Here is a 19,520-nt window from a genome sequence, read left to right as displayed (position 1 = left end):
GTGGAGCCTCTCCTCTCTCTGAGGAGACACACCCGAACCGTTCCCTACCGCCATTCTCCACTTGCCAGTCAGGGCCACCCCACCCCTTTCTCTCACAGGCTTCTTGACCTCAACCTGACTGAGGTGGCTCCAGAACCCTTTTCCCTAAGCCCTCTCCTGTCTTCACCGGGCCAGACACCCAGAAAGCCCTCCTCCCCCCTTTCACACCTGTCGCCAGGATCTGTGGGTTCCACCTTCTAAAACCCCCCATGCCCCATCAGGAAAGGACAGGGAAGGCCCCTATCTGTTCTGCAGGGAGCTTAAATAGGCCTCTGATGTGATCTTCCTTCATTGAGTCTTTTCACCCTGCAGCTTATGTCCACATGTCACCTAAGGGCCTGGACCACATCTCAAGCCTTCTGCAATGTGTATCTACTGAGGTGTGTATCCGCTGCAGTGTGTATCCACTACAATGTGTAGCCGCTACAGTGTGTATCCCCTACAGTGTGTATCCGCTGCAGTGTGTATCTACTGAGGTGTTTGTCTACTGCCCTGTGCATCTGCTGCAGGGTGTACCTTCTGCCGTATGTATCTACGGCAGTGTATATGGCCTCTGGCTGGCTTCACCAGAGAAAGGCTAGTCTTCTCAGTAAGTCCCTTCAAGCCTGAACACAGCCCTTTCAGTCTTCTAACCTGCAACAATCCAGGCTGCAGCCACACCCACCTTTTTCCATTCCCCTAACAGGCCATATTCGACCTACTCTCCCTAAAACACACACGCGCGCGCACACACACGCACACACTTGTCTACAAAAGCCATGGTTTCCCTTACGCACCGTGCCCATACCTGAGCACTGTGAACACAGGCGAGCAGCAGCTACCCTCTTCTGGGCCAGCTCTGTGATACGCATTGTCTTCCCATTGCCTTTGTCAAGGCAACATTGCAACCGTAATTTCAAGTCGGCTTCCTGATGGGACTACAAAACTGTGCAAGAGACAAAACAATGTCTCATTCATCTCCCCACCTCCAGCTGTTTGCTCAGCTCCTGGCTTGTAAAAAGGCAGGGCTGTGTTTGTTGAGCGAATAATATAATAACACTTCTTGTGTTCCGAGCACTAAAGTAGGCCTGGATCCTGTTGCGTGCTGTTTCCTACACCCGCCACTACTACTATAACCCTCCAATAGGAATGACTGTTCCTCTCTGTTAGATGAGGAAACCAAGTATCCAAGAACAGAAGCAGGGCTGGCGAGCGTGGCGGCCCACCTACAATCCCAGAACGCAGAAGGAGGTAGACACAGAGAATCCCCACGGCATACTGGCTGGCCAGACTATTCAAAATGGCGAGCTCCCAGTTCAACGAAAGACCCAGCCTCGGTATGTAGAGAGCAATCGAGGAAGACACCCAAGGTCAACATACACACGTAATGTTCACACACACACACACACACACACACACACACGTGCCCATACAGATGCAAACATGAATACCACACCCATGCGTACGTGGGTGGAAATGCAGAAGCAACTTCTCTAAGGTCCCACTGTTTATTGGTCACAATCAGATTTGAATGTAGAGAACCAGCTGGATGGTCAGTGGGTAAAGGAGCGTGCCAAGTAAGCTGACAACCCGAGTCCCATCCCCGAAATCCACGGAAAGACAGGAAGAGAGCACTAAATCCACAAGGTTGTTCTCTGCTCCCCAGGGCATGCACACTCCCCCCATAAACATCATATACACACACATGCACACACGCACACACACACACACACACAAATAATCATAATTATTTAATAAAATTTTAAAGGCCAGAGAGGTGGCTCAGCACTTAAAAGTGCTTCCTGCTCTTCCAGAGACCCGAGTTCAGCTCCCAGCACCCACGTGGCAGCTCACAACTGTAGCTCCAGTTCCAGGGGACCTGACACCCTCTTCTGGCCTCTGAGGGCACCAGGCCAATATGTGATACACAGACATACATGCAGGCAAAACATTCACACACAAAAGAAAAAATAAATACATATTTTAAAGGTTTGGGGGAGGTGGTTTTTTGTTTTGTTTTGTTTTGTTGTTTTGTTTTTTTGAGACAGGGTTTCTCTGTGTAGCCATGGTGGTCCTGAACTCACTTTGTAGGTCAAGCTGGGTTCGAACTCACATCGATCTGCCAGCCTCAGCCTCCCTGAGCGATAGGATCAAAGGTGTGCGTCACCACACTCATTTTATTTTAAAGTCTTTAAATCAATAAATTGTTTGAAGATTTAATCCAAGGCTGGGGGTGGTAGCACAGGGTTTTAATCCCACCACTTGGGAGGTAGAGGCAGGCTGATCTCTGAGTTCAAGGCCAGCATGGTCTACATAGTGAGTTCTAGAACCACCAGGGCTAAGTAGAGTGAGTCTGTCTCAAAAAGAAACTAAAACAAGATTTAATCTAAATCTCTCTAGCTTTAAAATCTCCAGTGAGGAGGGCGTGGCTCAGTTGGTAGAATATTTGCCTGGCTTCAGTCCTCATTACTGCATAACTGCACATAGTACTATGTCCCAGCGTTCACAAAGTGGGAGCGTGAGGATCAGAAGTTCAAGGTTATACTCAACTACATATCCTATGTGAGGTTAGTATAAACTACAGAACAAAACCAGATCCCATCTCTTCATTCTCCCAGCCTCACATTAACCCAGTATAGGATGGAAACATCTTGAGAGGTACCTTCTTAGCCTAACAGCCCAAACTGCTAGAAGCTTCTGGAACGCTAATCTCCACTGTATTTTATCAAAACACAACCAATCTTGGTGCCTCAGCAGGCCAGAGACATCAGTCCTCTCATAGCCCCCACGCTCCTGGCAGAAAAGCCCTACCACATTCCTTCATCATGGCAGCTGCCTCTGGCTCAGTCATCCTTCAAGGACTAGCTTAATGGTGACTCCTCCTCTGAAGCCTCCTGGCTACTGGAGTACAAAAATCCCAGTAAATCTACTGGCCACTTGGAAGAGCACCTTGAACATTGGTTTTCCATGGCTCAGTCAGTTTTCCAGGTTCACACAGCTACCGAGTTGCAAAGCTGGGCCTCAAAAGCCGTCAGCCCAAGCAACAAGCCTGTTGTCTTTCCCTGGAAACACCCTGTTCAGCTCTGCACCCCTCCCCAGAGAGGCCCATCGCTTCTGCCTGGCATCCCTTCCACACCTTGAAGCATCAAGCAGGGCCACGGGTGCTGGAAGCTGTTGCTGACAGGGAAATGTCACATTTCTGACCTAATCCAAACTTGCACATACATGGGAGAGAGCTGGCAGAGGGCAGAGACGGTGTCGGAATGACACTGTCTCACCTAACATGAACTCAGAATTCCACAGATTTGCTATCAAGCACAGTGATGAAGATGGAAAAAGTGGGGAGCGGGTGGGGGTTGTAATCAATGAAAACCATGCTCCGAGACCTCAAAAGTACAACAGTGTAGGAAGAATCAGTCTAGGGGAGAAACCAGGGAGGCAGAGAGTGTGATGAGACCTCCCATTGAGATGTTCCCAGCCTTGCTGAGCTTCGAGCTTCAGTGTGAAAACCCGGCTCTCCTGGACAGTTCCTTCCCAAGAGCTCAGAACACAGGTTCTCCCGCTTCCATGGCCCACAGGCCCACAAACGTGTGTGCCCTCCGCACACCTGGCTTAGGGAAGAAGCTGTAGCCCTGACATCTGAAGCAGTTGCTAGCTTCTCATGGAATATTGCCCCTGAGAAGCTCCAATGACCACAGACCCGGAGAGATGGCTCAGCAATTAAGAGCACTGGCTGGTCTTCCAGAAACCCAGGTTTGGCTCCCACATGGTGGCTCACAACCATGGGTAGCTCCAGTTCCAGAGATTCCGACATCCTACTCTAGCCCTCTTGGATACTGACCCATGTAGTACGCAGACATACATGCAGATAAAACAGCCATCCACAACCAGACATGGTGGCACACCTTTAGTTCCAGCACTCTCTGTGAGTCCAGGACCAGGGCTACACAGAAAAATCCTGTTTCAAAAGAACGAAAGAAAAAAGTCCTTGCCTACACACACACACTCACTCACTCACTCACTCACTCACTGCCCAATGATGGACTGTAACCCGAAATGATAAGCTAAAGCAATGCCCGCCCGCCCCCACACACACACAAGCTCCTTTCTGTCAGGACATTTTATCACAGCAACAGAAATGAAAACACTTGGATAGCTGTGTCTAAGGAAGGCCAAGGCCACTACAACTCCATGCAGGCACGATCTGCTGCCCCAGATCCAAAACCCTTCCAGGCTTCCCCCCCTTCTCACCTCAACCACAAAGGCAGCATCTCCCCCACAGCTTTGGTCTTGGCATCAGGTATATACCACTGCAGCTACCCCAATGGCTACCACAGACGCTGTCACTCTTCTTGGCTACTTCCAAAACAACCAAAGTTCAGGGCAGGAGGCATCTCAGCCAGTAAGGTGCTCGTCTCACACACAAACAGACATGAGTTCAGTTCTCCAGAACTCAGGTAACAGGGTAGGTGTGGTGGCACACACTCACCACTTCAGCAGTGGGAGTGGGCCCAGAGACAGGCAGAACTGCGGGGCTCGCTGGCCAGCTAGCCTAGTCTCCTCTGCAAATTCTAGACCAAAGAGAGACCCTGCCTCAAAAACCAACAGGGTAAATGGCACTGGAGGAGTGACACTAGAGGTTATCCTGTGGCATGTATATACACACACACTCACATACGTCCACACATACACACATACAGATAAATAGAGTTAAAAATCTCTTGTTTATATCTTTCAACTGATTTCCCCACCATCCAGCTGCTATATAGAATCTCCTTGCTTCCTCCATACAGTTCTTACCTTCATCACATGCCTGCTCAAGACCCTCTGTGTGCTCCTTTGCCAGGATGCCACGGCCAGTCCACACCCACTATCCTATGAATGACTTAGGTACCAAGGCCTGGCCCCAGCTTCTCCTGCCATGAGCTCTATTCTTCGCCCCAGTGCTGGGTGCCTCTCTACAGATGGCACACACATCTCCCGCCTTCCCCGCCTCTTTAACAGTCCTCCTCTGAGCTTGCTAAGCTAAGACAGTCCCAAATAACATTTCACAGCTCCATTACCGGTCCCTGGTAGAACTCTCGTGTAACATGTGCTGGCCCTGGGTTCAGTCCCTAATACTGATAAAATAAAAATTCTTAAAACTCTACTCCCACTCGTATGTACCTTCTCATGTGTTCCACTCATATACACCTTCGCGTGCAAACTTGCACGGCGAGCGCGCACACACACGCTATGAATGAATAAAGACAGAAATCTATGTAGAGTCTGTCCCTATGAACTTTAAAAAATATACAGCATTCAGTACTATGCTGTTTCAAAGAGACAAACTTTACTCAGTATGTGTGTGTATCCACACTTGCCACGGCATACACGTGGAGGTCAGAGGACAATGTGCGGGAGTGGATTCTGGAGATGGAACTCAGGTCACCGAGCTTGGGGGCACTTGTGGAGCCATCTTGCCGGCAGTGTTTTTGTCATTTGTTTGTTTGTTTGGGGCACAAGCTCTCACTATGTAACCCAGGCTGGCCTGGAACTTGCTATGTAGCCTAAGATGGCTTCAAATGCGTAGTGTCTCTTCTTCAGTGGCCCCCAAATATTGATGATAACAGCATACCAGGACAGCAATCTCCCCTTTCATCACTACACAACCATGCCTGCCTCATCTCTGGTCAGATACCACACTGTGCATTGTGTTTGCGGGGTTTGTTTATTTATTGCTATTGGAGGTTGAATATCCTTTTTAAAAGCATTTATCTATATTTATTTTTACGTCTGTGCATATGTCTAAATGAGCTTATGTGCACCGAGTGTGCAAGTGTCTGTGGAGACCAGAAGCCTGGCTCCCCTGGAACTGGAGGTACTGGAGGGGGTTGGGAGCTGCCTGATGTGGGTGTTGAGAACCAAACCTCTGCAAGAACATGTCCTCCCCGCTGAGCCATCTCTCCAGGCCCGAGCTGAGTATTCCTTCTTACCTGAAATGCTTGGGTCTGGAAATGTTTCTGATTTTGGATGTTTTTAGTTCTGGGATGGCTCACTATATATAATGACGTATCTTGGGAATGGGGCCCGAGTCTAAACGAGATCCTCGCTTGTTTATGCACGTCTGTGCATACAGCCACCAGATGATTTGACACAGTGTTTTTACCGCACCCATCTTTCCTTACCCTTTAGTCCATCAAACGAGGTTGGTGTGGAAGACTCTTCTTGGGGGGTTATGTCAGCACCCCTCAATGCCTCAGCTCTTAGAGCACTTGGGACTTGAGGTTTCTGGAGTGAAGATGCCCACCCTGTACTTATCAAGCGTCTTCTCAGGGCCACATGCCACTCTCTGGACTCCATGCAAACTAACTGCGGTCCTTGCAGCGACTCTCTGAGGCAGGCACTATTATTACAGCACCTCACAGACAGACAGGTGCTCAAGTCTGGGGTCATGAAGTCAGGGGCCAAGGGGTCTGAACGCAGACTCTCTTAATTCACTGGACTGCCTTTTTATCTACTTCCTCAACTAAACTTCCAACTCCTGGAGCAGGTAGCTCATCTCACTGACTTCTGATTCTCCCACAGGCAGCAGCACACTACAAAGGGGCCCTTGATCACCACCTGTTCAATTAAATTGCCAGCAAACCAATAACACAGGATGTCCAGCTACCTGTGGCACACACAGTGACGGTCCTTTCCTTTGTCTCCTGAGAGTGGTGTATGCCTGACACTTGGCCCTGTGTCTTGACTCCATCTGAGGTCTCCCACACCTACCTGCATAGCCCTTCTTCCTGGATCACTTCTTTAGGCCCTCCTCCACACACATGGATGACATGGGGAGGTGCAGACCACGTCACACAATCCGCAGTGAGGACACAGATGTGCAGGCACTCATCCTTAGCTCTGTCAGCAATTACATATGGCCAGATACCCCAGAGAAAGCAAGCAGCAAATATTCTGGCATGTGGGCACTCAGTAGGTGGGTAAGCCAAGGCCCCAGGAAATTACAGGGGAGATTCCAAAAGATCCACAAATCCATATGTATACCAAACATCTCAAGGCAAATTGGTACATCTTGCCTATAAAGCTAAAACTATTTCTCCTAATGTATATTTTATTAACCACAATGGTGCCTACAACATCAAAGTCATCTAAAAGCTTTCCTGAATTCATGAGAGCTTTGAGTCATTTGTTTTCCCAATAAACACATAGAAAAATAATAACTAACTCTTTGGAAGGTTGTATTGTGAATTACTGACTTTTAAAAATGTCCTTGATTTCAGAAAAAGATGAAAACCACTCAAAGCAGGTAATAATGAGGTGACTGTGGCCTCCAAAGAAAGGTAAGGGCCTGACTCTGAGGCTGTTCAGAGATCTGCCAGGATCTGGCCCCCTCAGTCTTCCTGACCCCTCCCAATAACCATCAGTGTGAGGCCATGTTCTTCCTCCTTGAGTAAGTAAGAAAGTACTAGGAGGACTAGAAAAACAGCCTGGTAGATAAAGGTTCTTGCGGCCAATCCCTGGGACCTACATGATGGAAGGTGAGAACCAGCTCACACAGGCTGGGCTCTGATCCCCACATGTATGCTGTGGATGAGTGCCCACACACACGATAAATAGATAAGTGGAATTTTTAAATTAAAATGTAGGTTTCGGGAGGTGGCTGGGTGGTTAGGCGTATTTGCTGTTCTTCTAGAAGACTCTCATTAGGTTCGCAGCCCCACTCGTAACCTTCTGCTACTCCAGTTCTAGGGGATCTGACATACTCCTTGGCCTCCAGGGGCACCAGGCATGTTTGTGGTACACATACATATAGTCAGGCCCTCACACTCACACATGCAAGCCACGGTGCTCCCCACCCAAGCCTGACGATCTGAGTTTGATTCCCAGGACCCACAGGGAAGTGGAAAGGAGAGAATCAACTCCACAAAGTGTCCAAGGACCTCCACATATGTGCTGTGGTTCGTGTGTACCTGAGCACATACACACACACACTAGTGATAAACAAAATACTAATTGTAAGAAAGCAGATGCTTCTAGGTGCTGTTTCTGACGCCCCTGGGCATTTCCTGGAGGAAAGCCTGGCAGCATGGCACTCACCTACAATCCCAGCACTTGGGAGGCTGAGGTGGAAAAATCGCCATGAGTTTGAGGCCAGCCTTGGCTACATAGCAAGGGTGCCTCAAACACACACACACCAGGACATGGATACAAAAAAAAATGTGCTAAGAGAAGTGGAATGGGCATTGCTTATTACAAAAGCTGCTTAGCGACTCAGGAACATACATAAGGAGAATAAATAAGGCTGGAGGTGGCAAGAGGCAAGGAGAGAGGGCCAGGGAGGGTCTGGCTGCACCTGCCAACTCCAGGTGCCGTCAGCACCTTCCAGCACACAATCGCCCACAACACAGATCCCAAAACATACACATGAGAGTTTTCATGAACACGCAGGCCTTTACCTCACATCTCCTTTCTTTCAAACACTTATTAATATCTCTCCATTCATTCCCCAAGTCTTAATCAAACACCCACTGGCAGCTGAGTGCTTTTTTTTCAGTGCAGAGACACAGACTCATCCTGCCCTTTACCAGACAAAGCACCTCTCTCTCAACACATCACACACAGAGATATCTACACAGCACATCCACACAGGAACCCCTGCCCTGCCAGCCGTCACAAGCAGTGGGTCAGAGGCACACGGCCATCCCTCAGCTCAGCTGACCTAAGCGTTCATTCGGCTCTCGCATCCCCACTCGACAAAACCATCCCTCTCACACACAAAAACTTCAGCGCATCTTAGACGCCATCACACAACCCACTTTCAGGAGCACACACTTATTTAATTCACAGGAGGCCTCTGGCTGATGGATGCTTTCAGAGAATGGATTGGCAAAGATGCCTCGGAATGCAATGTTCATATACCTAGGCCTGATTCTACCACAGTGGGACCAGGTGGCAGTTACTATAACCTCTCCATGGCTCAAATTTCCCCTCCCTTAAATTAGAAAGATAGTTTATCCTGTTTTCTTTTGGTTTGGGGGGAGGGGGTTGCTGTTTTTTGGAAGGGTTGGTTTGGTTTGGTTTCATTTTTTGTTTTGTTTTGTTTTTCTTTTGAGACAGTGTTTCTCTGTGTAGCCCTGGCTGTCCTGGAACTTCCTCTGTAGACTAGGCTGGTCTCGAACTCAGAGATCTTCCTGCCTCTGCCTCCCAAGTGCTGGGATTAAAGGCCTGCAGCCACCACTGACCAACCCTCATCCTGTTTTCTTAGGAAGGCTAGGTGGGGAAGGGTCATTGGAACTAGAAGTAAAGTTAAGGTTCTGGAAATTTCTCACAATTTCTCAAATGTCTTCTTGAGGTGTCTCAGTGAAACACACACATGGGAACCTGTGCATCAGCATAAACCCTTACAGCTGTGTCCGAGTCACTTTGGGCTCCAATCAGTAAGAACGGCAACTCAAACAGACCCATTCACACATAGGCACCCAAAACACACTGGCAGGCTTGCAGGCCTCTGCACAGTTTCACAGTTTAGGGAGCACCTGAGCTCCTAGGAGAGAAGGCGAGAAGGTGTCATGTTAATATGCTCGGTTCCTAAGGATGTATCCCAGAGCACAGTCCCACAAAACAATCCGAACCCTTCCTTAAGGGTTTGTCTGTTTGCTGGCCTCCTTGCTTTGTTTTGAGACAGAGTGTCATATAGCCCAGGCTGTCTTGAAACCTGCTATATAGCTGAAGATGACCTTACGCTTCCAATCCTCCTGCCTCCACCTCTCAAATGCCGAGGTTATGCGTGTGCACCACCACACCTGGCCCCTTACTAGTCGTCTGCCATAGCTACAAACACAGGATGAAAATGCTGAAGAACAGACTTCCTGTAACAGGGCTACATCTGCAGACTTGGCTCCTCCCAAGAATGACCACATGAACACAGCCTCAGCAACAGCATCCCCAGGACCACACTAGTTTGTTGGACACAGGCTGTCTCAAAGACTCCACCTCTTTGAAGGTGCACACATGCGCGCGCACACACACACACACACACACACACACACACAATTGCAAAGCGTCCCCAAGCAGTCCCTGACTTCCACAAGTAGAAACAGAAAAACAAATGCTACATCCATACCTGCTGGACAATTAGCTCCCACCCCCGCATCAGTGGAGAAAAAAACCCTCTCCTCTGACCCGTCACACCAAAATAAAAAAGTGGCTCCTTACTTCATCCCTTCTAAAGCACAGCTTACCTGCCCACAATCCAACCTCCATTCTTTCTCCTTCCTGTCAATGGGCTCAGCCAGGCACACCTCTCTGGCAGAGGCCCCAATATCTTCTTCCAAGTCCCCACTCCATATCTGTCCCATATCTGTTCCAGAGTATAAGCAAGGCTTTATCTAGCCCTGTAATCTCCATCCCAACCCCAAACTGGAATGGGCTTCCACGTTGGAAACACAAGCCTCCCCACCCAGTCTCGAACCTGGGAGAAACCGCCTGCCATCCAGGCCCATGACCAAAAAGAGGTCAACTGTTGGTCAGGACCCTCAGCCACCCAGTCATGCAACTCTGGAGATCTGTGACAGAAAACAAACACAATTCTCGTCCTCCAGGCCGGTTGGATCGCAGCCTCGCTGTCCCGTCTCCCTCTCCACCCTCTCGTGCAGGTCCTCAAGGGAATTTCTGTGGGGGCCTCCCAGATCAGTCCTTCTCACAAGGCACTGGCTACCATCCGCAAACCCCGGCCCCAGAGGCCTTATCCACTCTGACCGCTCCACTGCCATCCCCTCAAAGGCCGAACCCTGCCCCAAGCCACACAAGGCCCCGCCCCGCGTACTGTTCCCTACTCAGTGTCTCAACAGGCCTTCCCACCCGCTCAGCCTGCGCAGGCCCCACCCACACGGCCCCAGGGCCCCTTCCGGACCTCACCACGCAAAGCCACCGCACACACGTCGCGTTTGCGCTCAGCCTGGCCACGCCCCGGCCACGCCCACACCATCGGCCTCGGGGGTTTTACTCTTAAGCAGCATCGGCCCTCAAGCGCTAGCGCCTGCTTGCTAGGCCCTGACCTGGGCGCTTCCGGGCAGCAACGTCGGACCGGAGCGCGTCCTCTCTCGGCCCCCTACCCCAGCACAGGCCAGCCGGCCCCGACCCCAGCACCTCACGCCCGCGCCGGGGCTCACCTTCACTGCAGAACTTGCCGCCGAAGCCAGTGTGGCTGCAGTCACAGCCCACCTCGCCGGGGGCCAGCACGGTGCAGAGGCCGCCGTTGGCGCAGGGATTGCGTGCGGGCGCGCACAGGGGGTCGGCGGCGGCGCCGCGCAGGCCCTGGCTACCCAGCAGCGCCGGCGGCCGCTCGCCCAGCTTCAGGTTGGCCAGGAGGCCGCGGAAAGGCGGCTCGTACTTGACGGTGCTGAGCGTGAGGGCAGACAGGCGCACGTCGGGCGGGATGCCGCCCACGAACAGGTCGCTGGCCACTTGCATCTCGCGCCTCTTGGAGCGCACCTCGGCGGCGCGGGCCTCGCCGTCCACCGCCAGCGCCGTGCGCCGCGCGTCGCGGGTCAGCAGCACCATGTGCCAGCGGTCGTCGGCCACCGGCGTGTCCAGCTGCAGCGTGGCGGGCTCGGCGCAAGACAGCGTGAAGCGCAGCCGCAGGCGCCCGTCCACCAGCAGCAGCTCCAGGAAGTCGCAGTCGCCGCCGTCGTCCAGGTAGAGCAGCAGCGCGCGCGTGGCGTTGGTGCGCAGGCTGAAGCTGAGCTCGCCGCTGCTCGCCGCGCCCGCCCAGCGCGCGTAGCGAGCCCACTGCCCGGAGCCGCCGCCGAACTCCAAGCCACGGACGCCCGCCGCCAGCGCCAGCAGCAGCAGCAGCAGAAGCGGCGGCAGCTGGGGTGGCGGTCGCCACCGACTCCCGAGAGCCATTGCCTCCGGCGGCCCCGACGCCGCCCGGCCCCCGGCCCCGCTCAGGCTTCAGAGCCGCGGGCGCATGGGGCGGGGAGGGGGCCGGGCGCCCCTCGCGAGGAGCGGGGCTCCCTCGCCGACTCACAGTGCCATGGACCCGGCCGCCGGGGCTCACGTGTCCACGCCCCCGGAAGGCGACGGCGGCGGCGGCGGAGCCCCTCCCCCGCGGCGGACTCGGATGGAAGGTGGGGGAGGGACGCCTGCGGAGAAACGGAGAGGAAAGGTTTAATCGAGGATTCAGAGGCAAGGGGTGTCGTCGGTGTTTGGCGCTCTATCTCAAACCAGCAGGTGACCACCTGTTCCCTTTTAGCACTTTTTAGTTTTTGGAGACAGTCTAGCTCAGGCTGCGCGCGCGCGCGCGCGCACACACACACACACACACGCTCCTTATGGTAGCGGAAGATGACCTGAAATTTCTGATATCCCCCTGCCTCCACCTCCTCTTTCCTCGAGGGTTGGGATTACAGGTATGATCCAGCATGGCTAGTTCCCTGGAGGTTTTTAGCCTCCAGGGCCTTGACCTGCAGAGGTTCTCCAAGCAAGACATACCATCATACTTGGAAGTACGGGACGGGGGTGGGGGTAGCATTTGGAATGAGGTGGTGCTCGTGGTGGGCTTTGTTGGTTTGAGGTGCGCACCGGAGAAGAAGCGACACAATAGTGTATATGAAATCCAGTGGCGCAGCCCTCCCCTAACCCTCTCTGAAGTCCAAGGGTCAGGACCAAGGCCAGCTCCTCGGGGGCTGTGCCAAGGCGCTCTCCTCCAGCAGTTAAACCCAGCCGCCTCTCAAAGCTGCCTAACCTCTGGGCCTGGCTCCGGCTTTCAGCCAGGGATCAGTCTCTCTCATCAGCTCTTGATGTTGGATAATGAAGTTGCTAAATAATTCATTGGGATTAATTAAGTGCCAATTCATCAATGGTACCCACAGGGTTACCAGGCTGGGAAGGGGCAGGGGAGAAAAGCCAGCCAGGGCCCAGGTATTCTCACTCCAAGCCCCGCCCATCCACTCACGAGCATAGACATCCAATTCTGTGCCTCCATTTCCCCCTACACCACACTAAGCCCTTTCTGGACTCCCAACCTTACTTGGTGGCCCATTGTCAAATGTTCAGTTTCCATTTGCCAAGGTCTTTCTGAAGCTAAGGGTAAGTCACCCTCAAACTCCCTTCAGGTCCAGGTCCTCAACCTCAGGATTGGTCCCAGTGACTGGAGTTCTCTTCAGCACTCAGCTCTTCCAGGCCCCCCAACCAGGGCTGGGGAGAGCTACCGGGAGGCAGGAAGGTTCATTTGCATAAAATTGCCTTTCTGAAATGATTACCCTTGTAACGGGCTGTCAGAGAGCAATTTATACCCCACGACAGGGAGGGGAATTTGCATCTCGTTAAACTCCAAGTCGTAATTATTTATATCCAACAACCCTCCTGAATATTGCATTGATTTTATTTTGGGGAGGGAGGGTGGGAAGGAGGGAGAGATGGAGGTGATGAGAAGCCTGGGAACGAAGCAGGGAGGGGCCAGAGTTTCAGAAAAGATGGGGACAGGTGGAGAGGAGAAAGGAAGGAGAGGAGAAAAGTGGTGGAGATAGATGGAAGAGAGAGGAGGGCTGGTGGGGAGGAAAGAAGAAGAAGGTTGAGAAAATCAAATTTCAAATTCAAATGGCATTTGTCAGGGCACTGGATCCAGGGCATTTTTACAAATGTCATTTCACTTAATCACCTAAAGAGTTCTATTACTCCTGTTCATCCTTGGGGAAGCCCATATAGAGAAGTCTAGGGACTTAGCCAAGGTCACACAGACACCCAACAGCACACTACCCAAGACCTCAAACCCAAGCCTGTCCAACTCCAGTATGCCCCTGGTAGAGGCACAGAGCAGGAAAGCCACAGGTGAGAACAGTAGCTTAGAGGGCATGAGGAGAACCAGAAAGCTACATGGGAGGAAGCTGAGCTATAAAGAGAAGCAGGCGAGGCTGCACTAAAGAGCCATGGTGAGGAGATGTCCAGAGAGTGACAGGAGGGCAGGTGGCTGGAGAAAGATGGGCAGAGAGGGCTCGGAAGCCCTGAGTAGTGGCTAGAAAGACTGAGATACAGCTGCAAAGCCAGTCCCCCGTCAGAGCCTTTTCACCCTGCTTCTGGCTGCTGTCTACCCAGAGTCCTACAGGCTACTATGGGGACCAAAGTATCCTGCCCCAGCACCCCCCCAAGGGCTGCCCCTTCCCAGTGAGGGGAAAGATAGCCAGGCCTACAGCCCCCATTCCCCTGCAAACACTGTTGGTTATATATAGCGAGCCACTGCCTCTCCTCATTGGGTAATGGAGATAATTAGCATGCACGGGCTAATTAGCCAATCAAATTAAATGCAGCACCTGCTCCCAGCCTGATTGACGCCCTTACACCCCCTCACACACACACATGCACCCCCCCAGCTCAGGGCACAGGCAAGGGACCCTGAAGCTGGAGAAGAGAAAAAGCCAAAGCTCCTCTTCTCCAGAAGGGGCAGCCCTGGTGTCCAAAAGAGACCATCCTCCCCCTCCTCCTACCCCTACCCCTCCTCTTCCAAGGTCTCAATCTCGGTCTGGCCCAGTCTTGCCTCTTGTCTGCCTCTTTCCTAGCCCCCACCCCCACCTCCAGACACTATTTGGGGGAGAGAATTAATTAGCTATTGATCTCCACTGGTGGAGGGAATGAGATTGCGTGCTGCTGTCCACTCATAAACACACACCCCCAGCTTGGGGGAGGGGGTGTCTCCCTTCCACCCCACCCCCGCCCCGGTCCCCTGTCATGCTCACAACCCAGAGCCCCAGCCCTCAGGTGAGGCAGCAGAGGAGAAAGCTTGAGGAGGGTGTCTTGTTCTGTCTGCCCAGTCAAGACATGGAAAGAGGCTGGATGGGTAGTGGTGGGCAGTGGGGAGGATCCCTGAGGCTGCCAAGCAGAAGCCTGGGGCCCCGAGCCAGAAATAGGTTATCTGGCTGGAGGGGCGGGTACAAAATGGTTCAGAGTCCAGTAAGGGGTGACTCCAGCTAGTCTGTGTGTAGAGAGAGAATAGAGTGGTCAGGTGCAAGCGCCTGTGGGTCGGCAGCTGTTGGGAGCAGAGGCTGGGTTTATGCAGTGCCTCTAGAGAGTGAGGGCAGGGTCTGGCTTGCAGACCCTCCATGTTCATTGCTCATTCTCCTCCCAGCTCTGCAGTTGAGGCCTCCTGACTCTGCACCAGGGTCAACCAAAAGGAAGCCCATCCCTCCTGGAGTCCCCTCTCTGGGGGCCCGGGGACCCTTGGGACAGCTTCAGGCTTGCGAGGAGGCAGAAACAGCTAAGCAGAGCTAAGCGGACACCTGGGTCCTTTCCACTTCACCTCATCCCACAGCTCCTGGGACACCTGCTGCTCTGGGATCCTCCCTGCAGCCTTGCCTTTGGCAGGACCAGGCTTCTGCTGGCTCCACCTCCAAATGCCTCTGCTCCTAGCATACAAGAGTTCCTGGATGTGACAGCCTTCCTCAGGCCTCAGCAGCAACCCAGGCTCCAGAGATCTACTGCCCTGCCTTGCACAACTACATCAAAATAAAGGTGTTAAGGGATCTGGGCAAGGGAAGGCTCTTCTCCTGGGCTTTGTACCCACAGTATCCAGGCACGGTCCCCTCCAAACGCGTGCTTTTCCTCCAGTGCAGGAACACTGGCCAGGGGCTCTTGCCTACTTATAGATGTCAATGCAGTACACTCTGCCAGTCCTTTCTGGCCAGAGGCCACTGCTCCTTGGGGGAGTTGATCTTTCCCATGGCATCACAAGAGTCACCATCCTGTCATCGCCCTAGTACCCCCTACCCACAGACAGACTCAGGCAGGTGGCGCAGTGTGGGAGGAGGTGGGGTGGGGTGATTTCAGTGTTTTGGGGGCCCCTGTCTACCCCCTCCTATTCTACCTTCTCCTAATGACAACATTCCCTGTCCCTCCTGATCCACATAGCCTCCCATCTTCTCACACCCAGGCCCACTCCTCCATGGCATGGGAACTGTAACTTTGGGGCCCCCCATTCTGTGAGTGGCCAGGTTGGACCCTTGAGGTACCACCCTGTGCCTCTGCTTGGCCCTACAAAGCGGTGTCATCACCCACTCTCGCAAACCAGGCAACAAATGCGAGGGTAGAGGTCAAGCGTCTACGGGTCCCAAACTCAATGGCATTCTTCAACCTTGCACTGCCCACCTGCTGCCAGGCAGGATCTGAGGCCCCCAAGCCTACCTGCCTTTATTCCGGCCTTCACAGTGGACAGACTCCAAGCCAACCTCAAGACTAACCCATTTGTGGGGTTCATTCCACCTTTTCCCTAAAGCGAATCAGACTGGGTTGGAAATATGGCTCAGCAGTTAAGGGAGTGGGGGCAGAGAGTGACACAGAAGAGCAAGACTAGAACAGAGTTCATAGGCCTCTTATTCTAAATACTCCCACTGGACCAGCCGATCATAACCAGCTGGACTCTCCGGCCTGGGCTCTATAATTCCCAGTTCAGACTGAGCAAAACGGATGCCAATTCCATATCCACCTAGCCAGCAGCCTTCTTCCATTCAGCTGGCTCTCTGGCCAGCCCCCACATACACACACACACACACACACACACACACACACACACACCCCTCCAGCCTTTCGAATGCCAGCCTCTCTCTGATTCTCCCCTGCTCACGCCAGCTGGGAGCGAGACAGCAGGGGCCTCCCCCGGGTGCCGGGTAGGAAGAGCTGGGTTTACACACATTCTGGTGGCCCCAGAAGGCAGCCCTCGGACAGGTGGGAGAAGAGCGTGTTTTGAGGGGGCAGGATTTGGCTCAAGCTCTAAAGAAATTTGCCGGAGGTCCAAGCCGTGCAACGGTGGGGTAGGACACCTCAGAGGGGGCGAGGGATGAGCTCCCCATCTGTGGAGGTGTACACGCTGAAGAGGGATGACTGCTATTCAGAGACACTGGGCGTAGGAAGGGGATGGCTCTTGAGTCATAACAAGGGGACATGAGACTGTGGCCCAAGGTACCCTTAGGTTCATAATGGTTTCTGAGGACACTTTCCCCGCTAAAGCCCCAGGCAGGACTGACAGGATGGACAGGCTACAAACAGTTGCTGCCTCTTTTCCTGCTCCCCTTCCTAGCCCTGATGGCCTAGTCAAGAGGCCCCAAACAGACAGACATCCAAGCCACAGCCTCAATGCAGGAGCCCAGCGTCTAATGCCAGCTGTACCTCTATCAACCTGTGTGACCTTTGGCAAGTTAGCTTCTTTGGGCCCCCATTTCTTGAAGAATAATAAAAATGTTGTCAGCATCAGAACATGTGTAAGAGCCTAGCTGAGATTTCTGCAATGTCGAAAAGTGTGTGTTGTGTTAATGATTATTTCCAGAACCTCTTAGCCTTTTACAGTTTGCAGCACTGCATGTGTCTGGTAGTTACTCTAGTCCTTGCCAGAGCCTTAAAGAACTCCCCTAGCTCCTCTTGCCTAGAAAAATGGGAGAAAGGACAAAGAGACCTGTAGACAGGGGAGCATGGAATGCCAGGACTTGTGTGCTCGTGTGTCCCTCGAGGTGATATATGCATGCGTGCCTGGAGAAAAACAGCAAGGGACAGAGGACAAGAGTGGCAGCCGGAGGTGTGTGTGGCGAGGCTATTGCCGAGAAGGTAGGGCTGTGGTGATGGGCGGGCTGGGAACTGAGGTGCAAGGAGATGACTTGATAGAATGGAGGCTGGAACACGAGTCTATGGAACCTTGGGGGTGAGTAGTGGGAGGGGCGGGCACAGAAGGAGTCCCTGTGCCGTGCAGAGCTGGAGCACGCAGACCTGGAAGAGTGCACCCCCTGATGCGGAGGGGACAGATGGCTTCCAGGGGTGGCCTCACGAGCAAGCCTGCTGAAATGCTCTTGAAGGTGTCTGACAGGTGTGTGTGTACATGCACATGTAGGAAAGGATATGAGTGTTGTTTGTTGTTGTTGTTGTTGTTTGTTTTTTTAATGCCTGCTGCTGCGCCGTCAAGATGGCTCAGGGATTAAGGGTGTTGTTGCCGAGCCTGACTATCTAAGTTTGAGCCTCAGTATCTAAATGGCACAAATAGAAAACCCAGTCCCGCAGGCTGTCCCCTGACCCCTACATATGTGCCACAGTGCATATGCACACAGAAATGAATAAATGAATGTAAAAAAATATTTAAACATCTGTTGCTAACAGGGAGCTTTCTGCGTGCCTGAAAACACACACCAGATGAAAAAGTCAGGCACACAGTAGGTACCTGCTGATACAGTTGCTGCTACTATGACTGCAGTCATCACAGTCCTCTTGTCCAATCCCTGAGACAGCTCTCAGGCATGGTGTGGGAACATACCGTTTTGACAGATAGGGAAACTGAGGATCACTGGTGGGCAAGGCACCGTCCATGAAGCCTCACCCTCTTCCACCCATATTAAGTGGTGGCAGTGGCAGCAAACAGCACTGAAAATGTCAGTAAAGTGTGCATTATTGAATGAACTTCAGCAAGCCCACAGGCCTGTCAGTGTGGAAGAGGCCGGGACAGAACTACACAAACAGATGGGATGACAAGGGGTGGGTGGTGTGTGAGGACACACTTCTGGGAGTCCCCGTGGGGGCTAAGTAAGAGCTTGGACTGAAGGGACCGACATGATGTCTCCAGTGTCAGGCAAGCAGAGGACCTTGTGTGTGGGGGGAAATGCTGGAACAGAATTCAAGGTTCTGTAGAAGGCCAGGTATGGCTGAGGGCAAATATGACCTGGGGTGACTGTAGTCATGATCATATAGGAGTAGGCGGGGTTTAAGAGTGTTCTGAAAATACCTTCAAGACAGGAGAGTGACAGAGAATGAACTTGGGGGAGGGTCATACAGTGGGGGGGGGGTCAAGGCATAAAGGATGTGATCGGATAGCCCGTGCGCTAGTGTGTGCACGCACAGACCTGGAGTGAAATGCTTACGACCCAGTCTAGACTGTGGTGCATCTCATGTGGCAGGCGGAGGTTGCCGTGTCTGGGAAGGTGTGCAGGCGTGGGCGTGTGTGTCCAGGAGAGGAGGCACTGCGTGGCAGGAGGGCAAGGGGGTCTGAGATGTCAGTGAGCCCGGGATGACAGACGGTGACAGGAGCAGTACATCTCTGAGGACGGGGGTTGGCCGTGCTTTGTCAGAGAACCTGGGGGCCTTTCGGGGCTCCAGTGTGTGTCATGTGCTGAAGCAGGACTCCTGGAGGAGGCCTCTGAGCCAGGCAGAAGGTGGCAGTCTCTCTGGGCGGGGAGAGTGTGGGTGGTTTGCTGCCAGGGAGTTGTATTGTAGACGCAGGTGTGTGTGCCCATGTAGGTGTGCGTCTGGGGTGGGTGCCGCCGAGCGTGTGGATCAGTGTCGGCATCTGTCTGTGTCACTGGCAAGGGTGGACGGAACAGGAGAGCTGAAGCTGAGGAAAGACTGAGCCTGGAGAGGAATCCCTCAGTGAGGCCCTTCCTCCCGGGAGCTGCTGTGGTGAGGATTCAACCCAGGCCAAGCAGCAACTCCCCAGCAGCCACCGCCAGCTGATCAGTCCCGCCCACCCCTGTGCGGCTGAGGATGGAAGGAGT

General features: G+C 52.9%; 1 protein-coding gene across 29 annotated transcripts in view; it reads right to left on the bottom strand.

Annotated features, from left to right (window-relative positions):
* The window catches only part of Nrxn2 (neurexin 2), a 110,611-nt gene that overhangs the window by 89,333 nt on the left and 1,758 nt on the right, over positions 1–19,520 (bottom strand). For all 29 annotated transcript variants that reach the window (XM_060385369.1, XM_060385388.1, XM_060385372.1 and 26 more), the window contains exon 2: positions 11,175–12,149. In XM_060385369.1, coding sequence (XP_060241352.1) covers positions 11,175–11,910 — 736 coding nt within the window. In that variant the 5' untranslated portion in view covers positions 11,911–12,149. The remainder of the gene's footprint in view (positions 1–11,174; positions 12,150–19,520) is intronic.

Source organism: Meriones unguiculatus, chromosome 1 (assembly GCF_030254825.1).
Source record: "Meriones unguiculatus strain TT.TT164.6M chromosome 1, Bangor_MerUng_6.1, whole genome shotgun sequence".
Lineage (NCBI taxonomy): Eukaryota > Metazoa > Chordata > Mammalia > Rodentia > Muridae > Meriones > Meriones unguiculatus.
The sequence above is the reverse complement of the archived record's forward strand: the minus strand, read 5'-3'. Positions and strand labels throughout refer to the sequence as shown.